The 23,120-nt window shown below is 42.9% G+C and overlaps 1 protein-coding gene across 5 annotated transcripts in view; it reads right to left on the reverse strand.

Annotated features, from left to right (window-relative positions):
• The window catches only part of Mybpc1 (myosin binding protein C1), a 78,287-nt gene extending 70,147 nt beyond the window's left edge, over positions 1-8,140 (reverse strand). For all 5 annotated transcript variants that reach the window (XM_057757576.1, XM_057757573.1, XM_057757575.1 and 2 more), the window contains exon 1: positions 8,023-8,140. In XM_057757576.1, coding sequence (XP_057613559.1) covers positions 8,023-8,047 — 25 coding nt within the window. In that variant the 5' untranslated portion in view covers positions 8,048-8,140. The remainder of the gene's footprint in view (positions 1-8,022) is intronic.
• Between the last annotated feature and the right edge of the window lie 14,980 nt (positions 8,141-23,120).

Consider the following 23,120-nt stretch of genomic DNA (forward strand, 5'->3'; position numbering starts at 1 on the left):
TCATGATGCCATTCCACAATGAAAGGAGAATGAAGATACGGGCATTTTTATATTTACAACAACTGCAAGATTTTACATAGCAACGAGTACAAGATGTTTCACCCAGGACAATGTCTTGTTTCTTTATCTCCTGTTTCCAAAGACAAAGAAATGAGGGTCAGAATGACCCAGATAGAGGCAGCCATTGGCTAAAGCTGGACTCAACTTGAAGAAATTAAAAGAGTTGAGCACACATCAAAAGATAATTTCACAAGAGATTTGTATTGCTAATATTTTTCTTTTTAGGTTCCCTTTCTGCGCCTTTCCCTGGGGCCTGCATTATTGACTCCCTCTGTAGTCAGACGTGATGGGATAAACCTTTTCAAGACCTTTTCCCAAGTTCCTTCTGGGGCTCACTCTGGGTGACTTTTTTAGAGGAAAGAGAGTCCTGATGCCAGATTGGGGGAGGGCGGTCATAAAAAGAAGATTCCAGGACAACAAGCACAGTGGCTCTCGATTTGCTGCCTATCACATACACATGCAGTCAAGACTATCTCTGTATGTAATTACCTGAGAAAAATCGGAGTCAGGAAGGCAGCTCTGTACAGAGAAGTCCTCCACCGCCACACACACGCACGCACACACACACGCACACACACACAATGGAGCAATAAAGTAACAGCTCGGTGTCCTTTTCTTTCTGACAGCCGGAGACCCCTCCACACCATACATTTCAGTGGGAACACAACAGAGACCCTGGAGTGTAGACCTTCTTTTAAAAAAAAAAAAAAAATCTGAATTGAGTTACAACTAAGATGCTTCATTTCACTAGGGCGTACTCCTGGTGACAGCAAATGATCATTCTAACGATTCCTGCTCTCAGGTGAAAGTGGCGTCATCACATGCTTGTCTTCCCTGTCAACCTAGCTCTCAAGAGACAAAGACCAGAGGGCTACCAAGGTCAAGGCCGTCCAGGGCTCTACCAGGGGAAAAAAAAAAAACAGGCTAGCTAAAGTTACCTAGCAAGACTCGGTTTCAAAAACAAAAACAAACAAAAGCAAAACGCACCTAAAACAAAACCAAACGGCAGCCTGTATCTGATCACGTGTTATAAATCAGGTCACGTGTTATAAATCTGGTCATGTGTTATAAATATTGACAAAGGCTGGGGAAGCTGTGGCTCACAGCCTACGCTGTTGGGACTACAAAGCTTTGATCACATGCTTGGTGTTTAATGTCTTAGCCGGTTCTGGGCTCACTGCTTGCTGGCCTGCTATGTGGTGGGTCTTTCTCCAACACTTTACCTGATTTATTTCCATTTTTGCAAAGACCCTGTGAGCCCACTATGATTTTAATCACATTTTAGACAGGAGAGAACCGAGGCGTAGAAAGTATATGGAACTCAGTACGTGGGTCAGGAGGAATTTAAGCTCTCATGTCCCGTGGGTATCATGCAGTAATGTTTAGTAAGAATATTATTTAAGATGTATTTTAAAAGACTGAATTTTTACAGGACAATCTTAAAGACATCCAGCTACAAACATAATAAACTAAAATACTATAAATAAGTGAACTTTGGATAAAAATAGAACATCAACTTCTGTGTGAGTTTTATAAAAGGCAACAATATAAGTAAAAAAAAATTCCTAGGGAGTTTTAATTAAGAAGAGGTTTAATGCTATGTTTAGCCTACATAGATAAACACAAGTCAAAAAAGATTGATAAATGCAATATAACTTTGGATATTACATTTGAGTGCCAAACTGGCCTACAAAAGGATTCTTGGGAGCATAAAAGGGCAAAAGTCTCATCAAAGCGGATTTAAACTTGAAAGGCACAGAGTAAGTAGGATTACTGTCAGTTTCTTGTGAGCGCATTTGAAAAGAGAGAAACAAGCTTGGAACGTGTGAGCCTCCTCTACTCTCTGCCAAGTTCAGCCAGCTGTGCAAATGTAGTCTCTGTAAGTTAAAGCTGACCCTGTCCACCCAGAACAGACCTGGGCGGGACAAGACAGTATTATCACTTTGATTTAGGGGGGCTGTCTGTTAAAAATAAAAAAGTAAAAAGTCTATGGGGACAGGGGTCATATTCTCTTTCTGTTTATGAAATAATTTGCTGCCTCTGGGAAATTAAATGGCAACGTCTTGGTTCTTTCTCATAGTTTGATCTTTGTTAATCACTGTGTTCTCAATTTTGAGGAAATGGCTCTTTAAAAAAACTAAACTCTTCACAATTTACTGTCTTCCCGGGGAGTTACTGAACTTCTCCAGGACGCAGAACTCTGAACCAATCAAAGGTCTCAGAAAAACAGAACAAACTCATCTAACACACACAAGTATACCTGGAGATGTGGCCTAGAGTTAGCACAGAAGTCACCGATGGTCAAGAGTACTTGGTGTCACTTAATGGATGCTTCACAGAAGTACTTAGAAAGGAATTTAGGAAAAAATGGGAACGTTTTGTAATTCTAAAGTCTTCTTTATAGGTCCCAAAAGACTAAATTGACATTCTTAAAATAAACCGGTCATAAGAAATTTAAGGAAAAAGAACAAGCAATGCTTCCTACGTCTGCAAAAGAACAGCAATATTTTAATTTCAGTTGCCGCTTCTCATAGATCCCTAAGACTTAAAAGAATAGATTTGAGAGTATTGCAGAAGACTGTTTCATTCAGATTTTTACAGAAACTATTTATTTGAAAGTGACTTCAGTTTGGGTAGCTTATTCCAGCACGGACGGACTTTAAAATTGCTATCGGTAAGAAGCCACTGTAAGCTATATGTGTCTAGGGACCCTGAAAATAAATGTCTGAAACCCAGAAAAGATGATGCAGGCCTGTACTTCTAATACTGGAGAGACTGAGGGGAGAGGGCGGTGGATTCAAGGCCAGCATGAGCTACCTAGAGAGACACTGTTCAAACGAAAACGAAAGCGTTTCAAGGCCAGAGTCACATCTCAGGCCACAAATAAAGCAAGCCACCAAGAAAACCCAAATCCTTGACAGCCTCCCTTTCCCAAGCTTGCCAGACGAGCAGGGCGTTTGACTGTTCTACCAAACCCTGCTCTTGACTTCCCTGCTATTTGAAATGCCTTGGAAGCAAGAGGGAGGCTTCTTCGGGCTCAGTGGATGAGAAACAAGGATGCAGTTTGTTTTCCTATAGTTTTTTTTAAAGCGTTTTATTTAGAGAGCTTGAGAGGAAAGAATCGCCCGGTCCTTTATTCTTTTCCCCACAGGTGCAGTATGACGGTCATAAAAGCAGGCACGGAGGGGAAGAATTCTGCCGGGCATTAAGCCTCTCCAGGGTGCATGTCCCCAGTGCGTTTCCCCTGGTGCGTTTCACCAGAGTACCCATTCATACACAGATAGCCCGAGCCTGTTGTGTGAAAGTTCCCGTACATCTTTTCTGAGCGGACTGGGTGTGGGTAATACTACGGTACTCTTGATATGTCTTCTTCTTGTCATTCATATATCATCTTCTTCGAGACAGCATCTTACTCAGAAGCCCGAGCTGCCTTAATGTCTTCATTTTCCTGTTTCAGTCTCCTGAACGCGGGGAGCATAGGCCCGCGCCATCCCAACACACCTTACAGAACAGCTTGTACCCTCCTCGTTCATTTGACCTACATGATCATGCAGAGATGGACAAAAACTTGATTTAAAAAAAAAAAAAAAAACCTGCCTCCTTTCTCCCCTATTCTTCTAGCTTGTTTGCTATAAATCATTAGCTTCCCCCTAACTTAAGATATATATGATTTCACCAATCAAGTTTATTTGGGGACTTCAAATAAGACACCCAGTGGCCCGTGGGAACTGAAGGTTAGTGAGTAAACACGAGAGGGTAGCGACCCGTCAGTGTGCTCCTTTTCTGGTGGTGACTAAGCCCAGCGTCATGCTTAGAATCAGGCCAGAGGTGAAGGATGCCCGTTTAGGTTCAGATAGGTTGTTATGCTCCGCAGAACTTTAACGCCTTCTAGGGACCAGAAAAGAGAAGTAGAGGAGGTAAGGAAGGCTTCCGGGCTGAAAAAGTGTCTCTGCAACCATGTTTCCTCCTGTTCCCACCGAAAAAGACCCAAGTAGACCCAGCAGATGCTTTACAATGTTGACACAGCGGAGAAGTCGTCTGTGGCTTTGATTCCGGAAGTCATCAGAATCCACCTTTACCATTGCAGTCCTAAATGACTGTGTTTGTCCCGTGTCTTGAGTGTTCCAGAAAGGATGCACCATGAACGTGACTCCAACAGGTGTTACGATCTACACATAGGACCCAAAGGAACTATTGATTTCTTCTGATGAGTTATGCATGCAAAATACAATAACCCCATATATGACAAGATAAAAGTGAAATTCATGTTGAGGCCTCAACTCAATGAGTGAGAAAATAATTTTTCAGGGTTGCAGGGAGTCTAACGGTTAGCTGCTACATGCAGATTCTAAAGAGCCAGGCTTAGTGGCTTCCATTATTACATGCTGCACAGGTATAATAATTTGTATGTGTTTAAGGGTCATTTTATTATTTTTACATTTTTATTGCATTTTATTTAGTGTGTGTGTGTCTGTATGTGTGTGTCTGTATGTGTGTGTCTGTGTATCTGTGTGTGTGTCTGTGTGTGTCTATGTGTCTGTGTGTCTTTGTCTATGTATCTATGTGTATGTGTGTGTGTGTCTGTGTATGTGTCTGTGTGTGTATCTGTGTGTGTCTATATGTCTGTGTGCCTATGTGTCTGCATGTGTGTCTGTGTGTCTATGTGTCTCTGTGTGTGTGTGTATGTGTGTCTGTGTCTATGTGTGCCACTGTGAGTATGTGCAGGTCAGAGGACAGCTTGAAGGAGTCGGGTCTCTCCTTTCACCATGTGGGTCTCACAGTTGGAACTAAGGTTGTCAGGCTTGCAAGTGCCTTTGCCTGCTGAGTCACCTCGCCAACCCCGAATTATCATAAATAGAGATTCTATTCCAAGAAGAAGCATTATTGACTTTTCGTAATTTCAGGTTGATAGTTTCTTTCTGACAGGAAGAAGAAAATTTTCCAGCACCAGACTAATTTCTTTACATGCTAGGACCCAGCGCAGAATTACCCTTGAATGCCTGGAGCCACCTTATGTATCTGTCTGAGATGGGGCACAGAGGTGCTTAAGAGTTGATACTAAATAAATCCACTAGCAAGGCACCCTGGGAGATTCCTAACAACTGAAGCCTCCGTTCAGCATCTTCTCTCACTGTCGGATGAGAGAAACATAATGACCTCAGGCTCTGTATGAACGCATAGTGTAAGAGAGGTCCGTGGGATGAATAATCCAGTTGTCGGAATGCATACACGACTGGTGAAATGCCAAGAAGACCGTGCAAAGGAGCCACTCCTGTGCAGTGCAGAGACGTAGCTCAACAGCAGAGCACACACCCAGAATGCCCGAGGCCCTGGATTTGACCCCCAGGGCACCCGCGGAAAAAGATGCTTTCTGTTTTCAAATGGAGTCCTTGAGATAGCCCAAATATTTTCATATAGACTAATTCTTGGCCCTAGGCTTCCTCCTTGAGGTCGAGAGCTGCACCTGTCTTCCTCTTCCTTAGAAAGGCCTGCTCCCTGATGAACTGACATGAGAGTCCCAGAATTAGGCCACTGTAGGTTGGAGGCCTAAGTGAGATGTCCTCTGCACTGTTAGGTGCTGAAAACTCGGTCCCTTTGCCAGATCCTATCAAGGTTCAGAGCGGTAGTCCAGCCCTTCCGGGCATGGTGTCCCCAGAAGGAAGGAAAAGGAAGATCCCCAAGGCTGGAGGCCTGCTCCTTTGGGTGAATATCTACAAGTCATTCTGAAGTGTGGTGTGCTTTATTCTTGGTACTGTCTTTCAGAGGGCGGCTTCGATGGAACACAGACAAGCGTAGTTAATGTGGAATCATTGGCAGGTGTAGCTGCATCAGAGGCGGTACAGGAATTACCACATTCTCTCGGATGTGGTTGTCAAAAGCAGCACATTCACGGAGACAAAGTCGGGACATGTTTCCTTTAGCAATCAGTTCTGCTGGTAAGGGAATTCAAAAGAGGAAATCTCTGGACTTCCTCGACGGGTTTTAAATATATCAGTGATGCTTTTGGGGGATGTCACTTCCCACCATCCAAATCTAAACTAAGCAAAGAATCTACGGGTATAAAATTACTGTCTTGGGCGGAGGGGCTCCTACACAGACTGTCAAAAGGACTTTGATAGCAAAAGACACTCGTGGAGACTTTAGTATTCATGCAGATTTATTTCTCAAATGTTTAAAATATATAGTATAAATATATATGAGAAGAAGAAATATACTGTCGTCTTCCTAGGTCCTATAATTTCATTCCCTCTAAATGTAGAATAGATTTGATCAAGTTGCCAAACCAAACACGACACTTAACTGCTCCCAGCCAATGGAATCACTGAATTCACTTTATTGGTCCTGCAGCCTAGAACCTTACTTATTAACCTTCCAGCTTCCTTGCCATTCTCAGCTGGGATGGCAAACAGCAAATGAACTCAGAATAATTAAAATAATCTTCTGTTTTCACTTCGGAATCATAAAAGGCGTTTCACCCAAGGAAGCCTCCCAAAGAGTCAAGTGACCCATGGTATAAAAGGGACATTTATTTTTTATTTTATATTTTTTAAATTAAAAGGGACATTTAATACACATGTAAATCATTTGCATGGCAAATAAGACACTTTAGCAGGAGGTAGACACACGTCCCCACCATTGGGATTAAGTTCCCATATTAATGCATGCATTTGCTGTGGTTATTTCGGGAGGAAGACTTCATCCATCAATGCTCTTTGCCACTAAGTAGAGCCGACCTGTAACTGATCACCCCGACCTGTCAGCACCCACTACCTAATTACATAAAGAAAAATACTTAAAAGCCTCTTTGTCGTTTGCTTAGTATCTCGACTTCATGTTCAACGTGTGTCATCTTTTGCAAAGTTCTTCAAAGTAACGGTAACAAGAACTTTTAAGAATTAAAAATGAAAAATATTTTTTTATGTTCTCTGCTAATCTTGTGTGCATGTATCTGGGCATGCGTGCGAGTGTGCTTTTATCTGCAGAGAAGAAAAAAGTAAGAGTAAACAGCCCCAATGCAACTGATTTGATTTAAATATTTATATTTTGCATTAGTCCCAAAGAAGCAAAACATCAAAATCTTGGCTAGTCAAAATCTTGGCTTGAAACTCAAAGGTATTCTTCTCTCTAATCCTCAGTAAAGGATGAAAGATTTATATCATCCAAAGAGAAACCAGAGAATGAGGTAATATTTATAAAAGATGCTTGTATTAAAAACTAGTTAATATATTTGTGCAATGAACATACATTTTCACAATCACTAACACCAGTTTGTTTGCATTATTAATTAGCAATTTAAAATATTGATATTTTATAGAGAGGAGACAATTTTCTTCTAATAAAAACTATTCCTTGCTTTTCTTTTCTTATTTTTAATTGTTTTTCTTTTAAGGCTACATGTTTTGAAACTGAATATAGCAGCACTCAGAGAGTACAATCTACCAATCATAATCATAGAGATTTTCTTTTCAAGCAAGAATTTCAAAGCTGAGCTCCCTAGGCAGCAATCAAATCCATCTGTTTATTTTAAATGCCTTCCTGTGGGGGGAAAAATAGTAAGCCTACAAATAACATCACACATTCTCATTCGAAGACTTGACCAAAGTTATGAAGTGTTTGCGAGGGCAGCCCACGCCCCCAGGCCTGCACACTGCAGAAACAAAGCAAAAAACTAAGCTTGGAAATGCAACCTCCTCACAAGCAGTCAGTATCTTTGATTTATAAGCATTTTAAGGACCTCTTAAAATCGAAGAATAGAATTTTCATGTACTTATTGGAATCAATATTGCTTTATAAACTTTATCAGGTATTTCTCGGGCGATTATACAGTTTTATATTTTTCTTCTGGCCTGTTCACACTCAAGAACTTTATCTTTGCTATTGTTTTAGAGTTTGCTTTTTAAAAAGTCAGATAACTCTTTGAAAATAAACAACAAAATAAACAAGATTTATGGGTGTTCTTACCCTCTTTCTTAGTGGGTTCTGGCATGACCGCAATAAAAGGTTACTCTCCAGAGAGTTTTCTCCCTCCAGCACCAGTTGACAGAAACTCCAAGAGCAGAGAGACCGTGCGGGTCTGCGGGTCGGGTCGGTGTGACAAGCAGCTGCAGGGATCGCGAAGGCTTTTATACAGCCGCCGGACATCAATCACGTTGGCGCCTCCCTTCTTCGGCACAAGGATGCTGAAACCTGACAGCTCTGGGACCTTTCTCCCATCTGTTGTCTGCGCTCTGCTCCCTCGCCTGCTGGAAGGAATCTCCTGTCCATCTCGTGTGGCAGATGCGAGCACCTCTAACTTTCTAAATTCGGCTGCAGCCTCGTGGGCTTTCCTGTTCTTTTCTGTCCATCGGACAGATGCCTGTGCCGACTCAGCAGCGCACGGGGTTTTCTGGGTGATAAAATAAATAAATGAAAATTATACCGTGTGAACCTGGCTTCTCTCTTAATTTTCACTAAGACTTGAAAGGGAAAATATATACTAAGATGATCATTTTTATTCCCATCTTAGCTGTTCATTTTCCTTATTTCTTAATTACTGAGATTAAAATTTTTCATATAGAATTTCTACACCAGTGTTAGTCGGTCAAACTGAATTCCAGATTAAATACCTCGTTTCATTTTTCTCTACCGAGACTAGCAAAGGTGTCTATTAAGGATACATTGTATTTGCAATTTTTCAAGAAAAAGTTTTTTTTTAAAAAAAAAAAAAAAAGATTGCAAGCATATACAAGAACAAAGCCAGGAGAACTGCTACAACGTGGGTCGGACTGGCACTCAGGAAAGAAACTGACCGTAAAATCATGCCATTCAATCCCATTTCCGTGGAATGTCCAGACTAGACCAATGCAGAGTGTGGCAAATGGGCTTAGGGATTGCGCTGGTCAGGAGAAGTAGAATTAGGACTAGACACCCATGAACACGGGACTCCTGCTGGCAAGGATGAAAATGTTCTGGAACTGGACTGTGGAAATGTTTGCACAGCTTTGTGGATGTGTATGTGTGTGTGTGTGTGTGTGTGTAATATACGTATATATGAACTGTGTATATATGTATGTGTAATGTCTACACACACACACATACACACACACACACAAATGAACTGTACCTGTGGGGCAAGGGTCAAGAAAGTCAGATAAACCAGAACACCATGGACAAACAAAAAGGTGATAATTAAGAAAGGAAATGGGCCAGGTAGTGGTGGCGCTCGCCTTTAATCCCAGAACTCAGGAGGCAGAGGCAAGAGGATCTCAGTGAGTTCGAGGCCAGCCTGGACTACAGAGCAGATTCCAGGACAGTCAGGGATATGCACAAAGAAACCCTTTCTCTAATTAAAAAAATAAATAAATAAAACTAATAAATAAATAAAGATGGCAAACGGGCACAGAAGACCTAACCTAAAACAGTCACAAGCGGTGGCAGACTTGATTACATTGTCCTGAAGCTCTAGAGGAGCTGCCGAGAAGCCTGACCCACCACAGGGCTACACGTTGAGTAGTCATTCCGTGCATCCATTGTCCATAAGCATGGTGCTTCAGACCAGGGGCTAAAATCTGCTTAGACTAGGCACCTGGACGCCTTCAATGGCCTGTGTTTTCGATACAGTTTGTCCCAAAGCAGCCACATTGTCTTGGTTAATCTCCCTGTGGCCCAGACACAGCTGGTCGGACTTAGTTCTGACAAGCACTGTGCCAAGTTAAATTTTCATATATGGATGGGAACTCGGCTGGGCACTCAATAGCATCATGAGTTAGCTATGCGGGAAGAGGGGGAGGCAGGCTAGGCAGCACTCTCAGTGAGTGTAGTCTGTAAAACAGACTCTTTGCTTTTAGGAGACAGCCCGTTAACATCAGCCACAGAACAGAGTATTCTGAACGCTAAGTCAGACATGGCTTGAAGAAAAACGAGGGGAAAGGGGCATCTCCGTGTCTACTACGGGGATGCCAGGCACACGTTCAGCTGGTTAAAACCTCCAGAATCTAAAGTAAGATCCTTAGGTTCTGTTTATATGCCCGATGTAATCCGGTCAAGTTGCTATATGGAAGTCTAGTGAACAATCTGTGCCTCAGTTTCCTCTTGTGTAAAATAAGGGATTTAGGGGCTGGAGAAATAAATGGCTCAGCGGTTAAGAGCACTGGTTGCTCTTCCAAAGGACCCAGGTTCAATTCTCAGCACCCACATGACAGCTCATGGCTGTCTGTGACTCCAGATTCAGGGGATCTAACATCTTCACACCAAGGCAAACAAAATAAACTTAAATAAGTTATTTAAAAAAAAAGTAAGGGATTTAAAAACTAATCTCAGAGGTCCACTATGCCTCTCCTATGGTAATGTCTCGTGTGCTGGAAGGCCCTGAAAAAGAAGCCCTGTCCCAGCATTCCCAGCACGCTGGGCAGAGAGGCAGAGTGCTGTGTTGCAGGGGAGTGTGTATGTGATGGGCAGATTTCACACATGCCACAGAGGAGCTTCAGTACCACGGCTGGCTCCCGCAGAGGCCCCGTAGGCTTTTAGCACACTGATCATTTTACTGAAGCCAACACATGCCAGGAAAGACCGCAGTCCTCAGAGAAAGTGTTAGGTGACCTGAGTAACTTTTTGGTAACAAGGGACTTCACTACAAAGATAAAAATGTTCTTGGAGGGGTTTAAAGGATAGACAAGTTCCAAGATAAACAGCCACGCCATTTCCCAGATGGTTAATATGAAATTTTAAATTAGGGTAGTGGGGGTTTGCAGACTCTCACAGGGAAGGGAAAATGGCCAGCGGGGCTCTCCCCCTTCCTTTGGTTAAATGCTTTGTTGAATTTGTGTGTGTGTGTGTGTGTGTCTGTATGTTTGTGTGTGAGTGTGTGTGTGTGTTTGTGTGTGAATGTGTGTGTTATTGAGGGAGAAGTTGGATAGCCATAATACACACACACACAACAATAGCTGAATCAGGAAACACTTATTTCCCACATAAAGCGAGGCCAAAATCAAATAGTTCAGAATAGTCAGGAAGTCAGGCAATGTCACAGCTAAAAGAAAAAATGCCTTTCACCCAGGCACCATGGCCTGGCTCATATGTAGTGATGTGGAGGCTGAGGCAGGGGGATCACTTTGAGAGCAGTTAGAACAACATAGTAAGAACTATTTCAAAACTCCTTAGGGGTCTCAAGAGATGTTTTGTCAGTGAGAAGCCCTTGTTGCCCTTGTGGAAACCCATGTTCGTTTCCCAGTGCCCACATGGTGACCCATAGCTCTAGTTCTAGGGGATCTGACACTCTCTTCTGACCTCCATGGTCACCAGGTGTACATGGGGCATACATAAATACCTGCAGGCAAAACATTCAATACACATAACATAAAATAAATAAGTCCAAATAATTAAAATATTTCAAATTAATTTAAATAAAAAGACTTCTAGTACACAAGTTATCATGGTGACGCCTAGGGCAAGGAAGGAGAAGAAAGGAAGAAAGAAAAACGAATTCAGAACCTCGTTTAAAACTTGCTTTTTTAAATTAATATACAAAGCACCACGTTTGGAATGGGAAAGACATCTCAGCAGTTAAGCATACTGACTGCTCTTGCAGAGGATCCAGGTTCAATTCCCCGCACCCACAGGGCAGCTAACTACTGCCTGTAACTTCACCTCCAGAGGAACCAAAGCCCTGTTCTGAACTCTGCAGGCAGTAGGCATGCATAGGGTGCTCAGACATACATGCAGGAGAAACACACCAGCATTGAGTTCTCTCTCTCTCTCTCTCTCTCTCTCTCTCTCTCTCTCTCTCTCTCTCTCTCTCTCTCTGTGTGTGTGTGTGTGTGTGAATGTATATATAATGTGTACCTGTGTGGAGGTCAGAGGACAACCTTGGGTCCTCGTCATAACATACGCCAGGCTCTCATTGGCCCGTGAACTTCCAGGGATCCTCTGGATCTCTGCCTTCCACCTTGCAGAAGCACCGAGAACACAGAGGCCCACTCCAGAGTCTCACTTTATGTGAATTCTGGGAATCTGAATTCCGGTCCTCACACCTGTACGGCGGATGTGTTCCACACTGACCCATCGCCTCAGCCTGTGATTACATCATCTTCAAATGCAATGTCTTTCTGTTGGCCCGCGCCCCACCCCCACCCCCGCTTCTCTGCCCCCCTGCTCCCTCGTGACACCCCACTCCCAGCAGTCTCCTTTCTACCTTAATGTCGCCTGTGTTTTGCTGCCCTTCCTCCCATAACTCTTTCTCCTCTCTCAGGGTCCTCCCTCAGCTTTCATAGCTTAGGCCGGTCTCAGCCTTCCTAACGCCGTGACCTTTGATACAGTCTCTCATGCTGTGGCGACCCCCAACCACAAAATTATTTTCACTGCTGTCTTATAACTGTGATTCTGTTACTGTTAGGAATCATAATGTAGGTACCTGATGTGCAGGATATCTGATGCGCGACTCCCGGGAAAGGGCCCTTGGTCCCCCAGGTTGAGAAGCGCTGGCCTATACCCACAGTAACACCCACCGGTGTGTGTGTGTGTGTGTGTGTGTGTGTGTGTGTGTGTGTACCGACAGGAAAGACTAGGAGCCACATTTGAGAGAGAAGCTGGTATTCATCTCTCTGGGTCCAGTTTACCTGCTTTATATAATGCTTCCCAGATCCACCCCTTCTACTGAATATTTCATTTTTCTTTACAGCTGAATAAAATCCATTGTGTATCACAGATTCATCGTCTATTCTCTCCCAAGTGGACGTCTGGGTTGATTCCATTTCCTGGCTATTATGAACAATAAACATGGCTATACACGTAACTCTTTGACAGCTCACTGGGTTCTTTAAGAGTCTTCCCAGGAGTGATTATATCTGGGTCATAGGGTAATTACAGGGTTAAGCTTGATGTTGTTTGCCTTTTGTTTGTTTGTTTGCTTGGTTTTTAATTTTGCTTTTTTTCAAGACAGGGTTTCTCTGTGTAGCCCCAGCTGTCTTGGAATTCACTTTGTAGACCAAGCTGGCTTCCAGCTTAGAGTTCTGCCTGCCTTTGCCTCCCCAGTGCTGGGATTAAAGGTGTGTGCCACCATGCACGGATCCAGTTTTAAGATATTAAGAAATCTCCATCATGGTTTTATAATGGCTATATACTAGTTCACACTCTCACCAGCAGTAAACAAGGCTTCTTTGCCATCCAGCACCCACATGGCAGTTCATAACTGTCTGTAACTCCATTTCCTGGGAATCTGACACTTCACATTAATGTACATAAAATAAAGTTAAATAAATATTTTTAAAAATGTCAGATTATGTGTGAAATAATTACTATGTTCTGACATTCAAGGTTACTCTGATCCTCATCTAACTTTGATGTAAATTATAGCCTATATGAGTTTTGCCTTTAAAACCTCTCTACCTCTAAACTTGGGCACCAAGAGATTTATTAGAGGCATCAGCCTGCTGTTGGCCTAGCCATCAATAAAGGAGGACACAAAACATTTAATTGGCTTAATCAGTGTGGTTGTCAATAACTCTCTCATGTGGATCACTTCAGTGTATCCTTGGTATTAACCCTCTGAGTGAAATATATCTGGCTATCCTGTAGCACTCTCTCTACTTAAAGCTAAATAATTCTTTTTGAAAAAATAAAAAAATACTTTTTTTTATTTATTATGTACACACACCAGAAGAGGGCACCAGATCTCATTACAGATGGTTGTGAGCCACCAGGTGGTTGCTGGGAATTGCACTCAAGACCTCTGGAAGGGTATCCACCTGCTCTTAACCTCTGAGCCGTCTCTCCAGCCCCAAAGCTAATTAATTCTACATGGTATGGATGTGCCATGTTTTCCTGACTAGATCCCTTTTGATGAACAGTCACTCAATGTCAGTGTGTGCTATTCATAATTAATGCTGTGATCAACAACTGTGGTAAAATAGCAACACTGTCCATATTCCCTGTTAAACCAGAGGGAGAACCGTCAGGTTCGGAGCCCCGCTTCACACAGTAAATATAAACATAAATGCCAGAAAGATTATTTGAAATTGTAATAGCAAAACATTAAAATATTTAAGAAAATTTATTGGAATAAATTTCTCTCTGAGTAAAGAGTCTCTTTTTAAACAAGAAAAAGAGGGGCTGGCGAGATGGCTCAGTGGGTAAAGGTGCCTGCTGCCTGCCACACCTAGTGACATGGATTTGATCCTTGGGTCCCACTTGGTGAGGGAGAGAACCCATTTGTATTTATTTAAAGAAACACAGGTGTTATTTAATTTTGACTTAATTATAATTTTTGCAGCTTCCCCTGTTTATTCATTCCGCTGGAGCCGAAAAGACATGCAGAATTTAAACCTTAAGGCCATTCTTCAATCGGCTTTCTCAGCTAACATGTGGTTCACTCCAGAAGAGCTCTCCGTGTTACCGAGAAAAGTGTGCATTCGTGGCCGTTGACGGCGCAATCTGCTTAAATTAACCTATAATTCTTATCTACATTTAGCTGTGGCTTGGTACCTTTTCTCAGTAAAACATTCTCATCTTGCTTCCTCTGTGTCTGGCTGACGACTGTGTCTCTGCCTTTTCTCTTCCCAGAATTCTCAGAGTCTGGTTGCCCCTCCTATACTTCCTGCCTAGCTACTGGCCAATCAGCATTTTATTAAATCAATACAGTGACAAATCTTTACAGTGTACAAGGCCATTATCCCACAGCAATTCCCCTTTTTTTCTTTTCAAAACAAGATCCTGAATCTAATATCATTTGTTTAGCTTTTTTCCTGACCATTATTCATAGCAACTTATAACCAACACACTAAGACAAATATCCATAATTTGTTTTTGTTTTTTGTTGTTTTTTTTTTAGGAAAGTGGGCATAGTTTTCTAGGCTATTTTCTGTTGATTTGGGGGCACTGATAATCTTATGAGGACCCAAAGAAAATTTAAGATTATGGTCAAGTCCTGACTGGAGTATTCTGTGAAGCTGGATTATCTCAACCAGAAGTCTTAGCAGTCTTAAAAGTGTCCTGGATGTAGAACTCAGAGAAAACTGCAACAGATAACATGAGCAATTTTTCTTTAAATTTTCATAAATGATATAAAAACTGAATATTTTTCCCTTAAAAGATTTATGTAAAGAGATTTCATTTAGGAAACTTTAACCCCCTCCCTTTTGCTTATCAGGTCCTGGGCTCATTGTGTTTGAAAGAAAAAAAGAAAGGAAACGGTTTTCTTGCAATCCTTACTGTGGCTTTGAGTTTTCTCTCATGCCAAGTACAAGTTCATACTGACGGCTCGCTGGCTATCAATAGAACTCCGCTCACCCACCTTATTTTAAAACTGAAGCATGTTAAGCCTCCTAAACCTCTCCTCAGAAGACATACCCTTCACCTCCCAAATTAGTCTGGTGTCTCTGCTGGATCCCTTCCAAGACTCAGACGTTCTTTTAAGCTCCATGTCCTACCACACACCACGAAGTGAGCCCCAAGTAGGGACAGTTCCTCTGCCTTAAAGTTTTAGCCCTAACAAGTTTTCACCTCCATGTCTTCTGCTTCTTGCTAATAGCGTCCCTTGGAAAAATACAAACGTTGTCCCAGTTCTGATGGATAGAGATATGTTGCAGCAGTTTTTAATGTTTAACGTGTATATTTATTTACTTTCTTGCCATTTCCATTTTGACTAATTCATATGTGTGCGATACATTTTAGCCATTTTTTTTGATTATTTTTTGTTTTTTGTTTTTATTTCTTGTTTTGAGACAAGGGCTCTCTATATAGTCCTGTCTGGCTGGAACTTGCTATGTAGATCAGACTGGCTCGAACTCAGAGATCCAGCTGTCTTTGCCTCTAAGCATGGGGATTAAAGGCATGTGACACAAGGCCTACACAAGGCCTAGTCCACATTTTGATCAATTTCATTTCCTTTTTTCCATTCCTGTTGAAATCCTTCTTTTTTTACTTTCAAGTCGTGTGTGTGTGTGTGTGTACTCTAAATTCAATTAGGGTTTCTTAAGTTGAAGGTTATTTACTAGAGCATGGGCGTCAATCATTACCAAAGAAATATTTGAACATTTTAAACAAATAATTTAAATAAGGACACCCTCTTTCCAACACCATTAACTGCCAATAGTCCTTCAGGGAGGGGTGTGGCCTCATGCACCCCTTCTCTATCCAGGGTGGAATGCTGACGGGCCCAGTCTTGTGCAGGTCTTAAATAGGTAACTGCAGCTGCTCTAGATCCCAGAATATGGTGACTTTGCTACATCCTGAAGACATGTTCTCTAGCTCCTCTCCCATCCTCTGCTTCTGACGTGTACCCTGCTTCTCCTCCATGATGGTCCCTGAGCCTTGGAAGGATAGAATAGACTTATTGGCATTAGAAGCCAAAAACACACAACACAGCAAAGCCTGTGATCTTCTATCTCCAAGTCTCTGCTCTGACCATCTCCTGCAGCCAAAGGAGAGGTTCATCCAGTTAGACCAGATCCAAAGCTGTTCCCCTGTAGAAGAAGAAAACGGCAACAACAAACACCTCAAGGTAATGCCTGTCACAAAATCTTCTCAGATCCTCCTGCTGGGTAGAAACTTGTTTCTCTAAAGATGTCATATACGTTCTTTCTATAGTAGCCACACTCTAGTTATGTGTGTGCCTTCTTACTTATACCAGAATCACAGTCTGGAAACCCATGACCTAAATCCTTTATACAAATGTTGCAACAGACCCATGCCCTGTTTTATATCAAAGCATGAGAACCACACAAAATATGATGTCTGTTTTCCCTTGGTGACAGTCGATTTTCTTGGTGACAATTGGTCCATTGGTTTCTCTTGATGACAGCAGGTCCATCAGTTTATCTTGGTGACAATAGACCCATCATGAAGCAATCAGCGGCAAGGCATGTCATTTTTCCCCTTTAGTCATTCATATTCCTTTTCATGGGCTGCTGAGCCCAAGTGAGCATTGGAATTTGAAACACTTAGGCTAGACCATAAGACTCTCGGAGAAGGATAGGTTCTCATTGACTGTCCACATAGGTGAGCAATAATCTGTAGCTGAATAAAGTGTATGTGGAAATTTTAAATTAAGCAAATATCTAACTGTGTGTGTGCATGCGCCCATGTGTGTGTGTGTGTGTGTGTGTGTGTGTGTACATGCACGCGTGTGCGCGCGCTAAGAGACAAGGCTTTGGCTTTGCTTTCTTTTGTGCTCCCATCACCAGCCTGGGGCTGTAAACCCATCCGGCAGAGCAGAGCCCTCTCCACCTGTGAGAGGTAAGCGAATGGAATAGTGTGGGTGTTAGCTATCGCCCAGAGGAAGTGGGCCAGAGGGGCTTGGGTATATATAAATGTTGGCTTTACACTTAGGATTCTGTGAGTTGGGTAAATATTTAATCTCGTTGTTTCTTTATCTTCTGTTGGCCTTTTTCCCTCCTGAACTCTAGGTTGGGATAATAATCCTATCTGCCCCACAGAGGTGTGGGAGGATGAAGGAGGCTAACGTTGGATGTCCTTGGTCCAGTGCCTGGGCATGGCTAATTATTCTACAGATGGAATGGGTTATTATTGGCAGCTCCATAATCCAGAATCATCTATGGTACTAAGCAAGGACATCTAATCTCTGAATTCACCGTGCTTTATATCTACACCATTCGTATTACCAGGCAGATTGCTATACTCTACTAAAAATGGCTCCTTCCTATGCAGAGTTGACTCCGTGAGTGATTGCTGAGCCCATGTGGGTGTGACAGCGAAGATCAGCTTGTCACTGGGAGTCCCTGTGCACGCTGGACATGTAAAGGCCAGCCTTGGGCCTGCAGCTGCAGCTTCTATTTGTAGCCTGTGCCATGAGATTCTGGGGCTCTGATTTATTTTCTGCCACGGGCCTTTGTTTGAAAGGACCCTAGTCCTGCTCAGTAGCCCAAAGCATCGCTGCTGTCTCACTCAGGGCACCCATTTTCCTCACTGTTTGGAGGTGGACTTCCTCGGGTATCTCCTAAAGGAAAATCACTGTCATCATCTAGACATCTACAGGGTTCAAGGCAGCCTGCTAAGCATTTTCCTGGGTTACGTCATTCTGCCCTCATAAAAACGCCATGAGGGGTCACTGCTATTATATTCATCTTAAAAAGAGGAGATATGGAAACTGAGGCACAAACAGAAAGTTGAATTATTCTCAAAGCTCCCCATTAAAGGTAAAACCAGTATTTGAAAATGTTTTTCAGAATATATGGTTTTAGTTATTAAACTACGCCCCTTGAACATGGCACGGAGTATGTCAAGCTCACCCACGTGATCTTCATAGCGTCTGTATCACACAACAAGAAGGATGCTGGGATATAGTCGAGCTAAGTGAGGAAAACGGACTGATCAATTAGCAAAGCCTGCCATTGATTTTCAAGCCATGTTCATTAGTTCTGAAGGGGGAGCTGCACAAATAGAAGTCTTGCTGTCTTCATTTTCAAGGATGTATCAGCAGAATGTTTTCATTTAGGATCATAAGACAAAATCATAGATATCATTTAAACTATTTCCGAGGGTCAAAGAGACGGCCCAGCAGGTAAAAGCTCAGTTGTCAGAATCGACATGAGGGAAGAGAGCCGACACTCCCAAGTTTTCCTTCTGATCTCCATGGCACAAACATGCTTGTGTGTATGTGTACACACAACACTCACACACACATAAGCTCACACACCAGCGCATATACAATTATTTATAGAAATTATAAAAGCTATATTGTGAGCCGGCGGTGGTGGCGCACGCCTTTAATCCCAGCACTCGGGAGGCAGAGGCAGGCGGATTTCTGTGAGTTCGAGACCAGTCTGGTCTACAAGAGCTAGTTCCAGGACAGGCTCCAAACCCACAGAGAAACCCTGTCTCGAAAAACCAAAAAAAATAAAATAAAATAAAATAAAAGCTATATTGTCTGTGATATCTGACAAGCAAACTGAAGGAAAATTTCCAATCCTGGCATCCCATCATGCTCCAGGGCTTTTAGATGTAAGGAAGCTGTGTACGCCACATGGGCCAAGTCTATGTCTTTGACGGAAGAGAGAGACACCTATCTTATGAGACGAAGAAGCACAAAATGCAAGCCAGCACTAAGTTGGAGTCAGTCTGACGTTTGAGAACAGACAGAAAGTAAGTTCATGTGAGCTGAACAAACTTGCAAATTTCAAAGCCCAAACCACAGTGGCTCAAAGAAAGAGCTCAGAATGCCATGAGGGCTGGAGAAGAACTGTTAACTGATGTGTGGACCCTCAGGCTATGCGACATCTCTGGTCTTGAATAACCCCCAACCATCAGAACGTTTTATTGAGAAGCAGCGGTCTCCGTCAAGCATGCACGGAGTTCGTCATTGAACTAGAGGCATGTGCATTTTTTAGAACTAAGTGTAGAAAGGTTTGAGAACAGCAAAGTCAATATGTTCATTTTTGTCATTAGCATTTGGTGGACAAGGGGTAGAGCATTTGGCCAGTGTGTGCAAAGCCGTGGTGCTTCAAATCCCCAGTGCTAAATATAGAAGAGAAATCCTCCACCTAGGACACTCTTGCAATTCTACTTTAAAATACCCAGTTGGGGCTGGAGAGGTGGCTCGGTGGTTAAGGGCACAGGGTACTTGCTCTTCCAGGGGACCTGGATTCAATTCTTAGAACCTACATGGTTCCTTATAACATTTGTAGCTCCAGTTCCGGGAGGCCAGGTGCCCTCTTCTCCACGGGCTCTAAGAGTGTACACAGTGCACGTACATACGTGCAGCCCGAACAGTCATACACACAAAGTAAAATAATCTTAAAAGTTAATAAGAAAAATACCTGATCAAGAGATTTAGCCTTGCGGTTTTGTGGTGAAATACGTTTTGTGGGCCACGCTTGCCCATATAAGAAGCTTTGCACCCACGAGCTATGTAAGTACTCCAGGGTTTAGTTTATGGGGCTGGTGTACATTTTGTGTGCATTTATCACATCAACTCTACACACTGAAGGAGATTTATTGGGGCGCTTTCCATGAGTGACTAACATCGCGGTCAACATGACCCTTTACTGTCCCGTTGACTGTTCCTGCCTATTATGTGAGTACATGCCGAAAACGTTGATATTTTCTAAGAGAGAACGGAGCACACTTCTGCAGATTTAGAAACCCATTTATCCTCCAGAGCTCTCCAGTGGAGGGGGCGGGAAGGGGGAGGGAAGAGAGATGGGGAAGGGTGGGAGGGAGGAGAGGGGAGAGGGAGAGAAACTGATCAAGAGAAGCCTGTCTCTAGGGGGAGATTCCTCATCCCAAAATAAACTCTTCCTGCTCAAGTTAGAGCCTCCGGCTTAAAGTCTCAGCGATCTGGAACCAGAACAATACAAACACGGGATAAGGTTGATGAGACAGGAGCATTTGTAGGTGATGTGGTCATCCCTGTTGGTGCAGGCTCAGTGACGTGCGCGCGCGCGAACGCCCTGGGGTGGGGGTGGGGCCCTAGTCAGCTGCGAAGGAAGGGGCAGTACCATCTGCCGGCGGCGAGGAGATGGCAAGTCACACAGCTCCCAAGTCCTAACAGGACTATGAGACCCCGTCAATTTCAGCGGTGTGTGGTGGGAAGTTCCAATCTGCATCTCGTGGGCGTGGTGATTTGCCAAGATCGACTAACCCACACCCAGGCTGGCTTTGGGAATTCAGATTCCCACGTCTGGAAATGAGCTCTACCAAACTCAACGTGCAAGACGGCAAACTTTACAGGAAAGGGACATTCCCTGATGAAGCGCTGTGTCAAGTCTCCAAGATGAGCCACAGAGCCTGGTGGCTTGCAGCCTTTCGGGGCAGCACTCAGGAGGCTGCAGGGAGAAGACACACAAAGCTGGGAAATAGGCCATTTAATAGGTCAAGACCAGTTTGGGTTACATAGGAAGTACCTGGCTGAAAAATAAATAGAAAATAGACAAGTAAATAAACTAAGCAAGCAAATAGAAAATATGCCTTATGTTTAATAATGGGACTCTAACTAATTATTGTATATTAGCTAACAGGTATTATTTATAAATTTCACATAATCAAATGGCAATATGCAAAAAAGATAAAAGCCATAAAAAATGACGGAGAGGTCCCAGCACTCAGGGAGCAGAAGCAGGACCAGCTACCCAAATCCAAGGCCAACCTTGTTGACGTGGTGCATTCCAGACCAGCCAGGGCTACAGGGTGAGGAGACCCATCTCAATACTTCCAAAATATAATTTTTTTAAAGTATAGTTATACATATTAATATGGAGCAATATCTTTGACTCATGTTGAGAGAAAGATGTGCTGCTGAATGGTTGCATGAAATATTATATATTTCATGTTTCCTGCCATATGCTATTTGTAACCAGGATAAAAAAAGAAAATACTAAACACTAATTTTCATAAGGTTTGCTTTTATTTATGTGTGTGCGTGTGTATGCATTTAGCTGTGGGGCCAGAAGAGGGTGTCAGAGCCCCGCGAGCTGGTGTGACAGGTGGTCCGTGAGCCATCCAAGGTGGAAAGGAAGCCAGGTGTGATGACGGTACATCTAGCTTGATGCAGACAAAGATGACATACACCTGTAATGTCATTGGGGGAAGTTGTGACAAAGGGGGGGGGGGTCTTAAGTTTGAAGAGTGCCCGGTCTGCACAATGAGTCCAAAGCTAGAACGGAGCCAGCATGGTGGCGCTTGCTTCTGATCTCAGCACTCAGGAGGCAGAGACAAGTGGAACTCTGTGGTCTGAGGTCAGCCTGGTCTGCACCGTGAGTTCCAGGGCAGCCTGGTCTACATGGGAGACCCTGTCTCAAAATAAATAACAAATAAACAAACAAGTGCAAGCTAGTATGGGCAACATAGCGAGACCAGACCTCAAACAAAAACAAATAGGATGAAATAGGTTTTACTCTAAAAAGACAGCAAAGCAAAAATAGACAAAACGTGAGCAAAACAAAATCTTTTTGCTTTATTTGGTGCTCCTAGGGCTCCTAGAAAGGCATTCTACACGATAGATCCTGGAGGGAGACGGATAAGAGGCCATGAGACCATGTAGCACTAGGTCAGGTGTCGAAAAGTGATAGAAAATTAAAAATTCTATTCAATATAGAAAAGAAAAAGAATCAAACAATCCCAAACTCCAGAGCTCCTTTCTTTTTATTTCCACACTGTCCTGAGCACCCACAGCTTGTACACAGCTTTTCTCCAGATGCCGCCCCGCTTTTATTATTTTTAAAAGCACCGAGGACTGGAGAGATGGCTCCTCAGTTAAGAGCACTGGCTGCTCTTCCAGAGGACCTGAGGCTCACAACCCTCTCTCTGTAGCACCAGCTCTAAAGGATCCAACACCTGCTTCTGGTCTTCATGTGAACCAGGCATGCATATGGTGCACAGACATACATGCAGACAAATTTTTTGATTAAAAAAAATCCTTATTGCTGGGCAGTGGTGGCGCACACCTTTAATCCCAGCACTTGGGAGGCAGAAGCAGGTGGGTCTCTGTGAGTTCGAGGTCAGCCTGGTCTCCAAGAGCTAGTTCCAGGACAGGCACTAAAGCTGCAGAGAAACTTTGTCTCAAAAACCAAACAAAATCATTATTTTATGTATATAGGTGTTTTACATATACATAAAAGAATGGTTTTTTTAATCAAAAGAAAGGAAGTAAAAAAAGAAAAGAAAGAGAAGGAAGGAAAAAAGGAAGAAAAGAAGAAAGAAAGGAAGCAAGCAAGCAAGCAAGCAAGCATTTGGTTCCCAAACAAGAAACCACTGCGAGGTCTACTGAGAACTCAAGAACAATGGCACTGGATTTTTGATCCCACTGCACGTACTGGCTTTGTGGGAGCCTAGGCAGTTTGGATGCTCACCTTCCTAGACCTGGATGGAGGTGGGAGGTCCTTGGACTTCCCACAAGGCAGGGAACCCTGATTGCTCTTAGGGATGACGAGGGAGGGGGGCTTGATTGTGGGAGGAGGAGGGAAATGAGAGGCGGTGGCGGGGAGAAGGCAGAAATCTTTAATAAATAAATTAATTAATAAAAAAATAAATAAAACTAAATCCTAAAAGGAAAAAAAAAGAAACCACTTTGCCTTAACTTGTTGCACATTCAATATTATTTATTCTTTGAAAATTTCATACATGTATTCAGC

The sequence above is a fragment of the Chionomys nivalis genome, chromosome 25 (assembly GCF_950005125.1).
Source record: "Chionomys nivalis chromosome 25, mChiNiv1.1, whole genome shotgun sequence".
NCBI lineage: Eukaryota > Metazoa > Chordata > Mammalia > Rodentia > Cricetidae > Chionomys > Chionomys nivalis.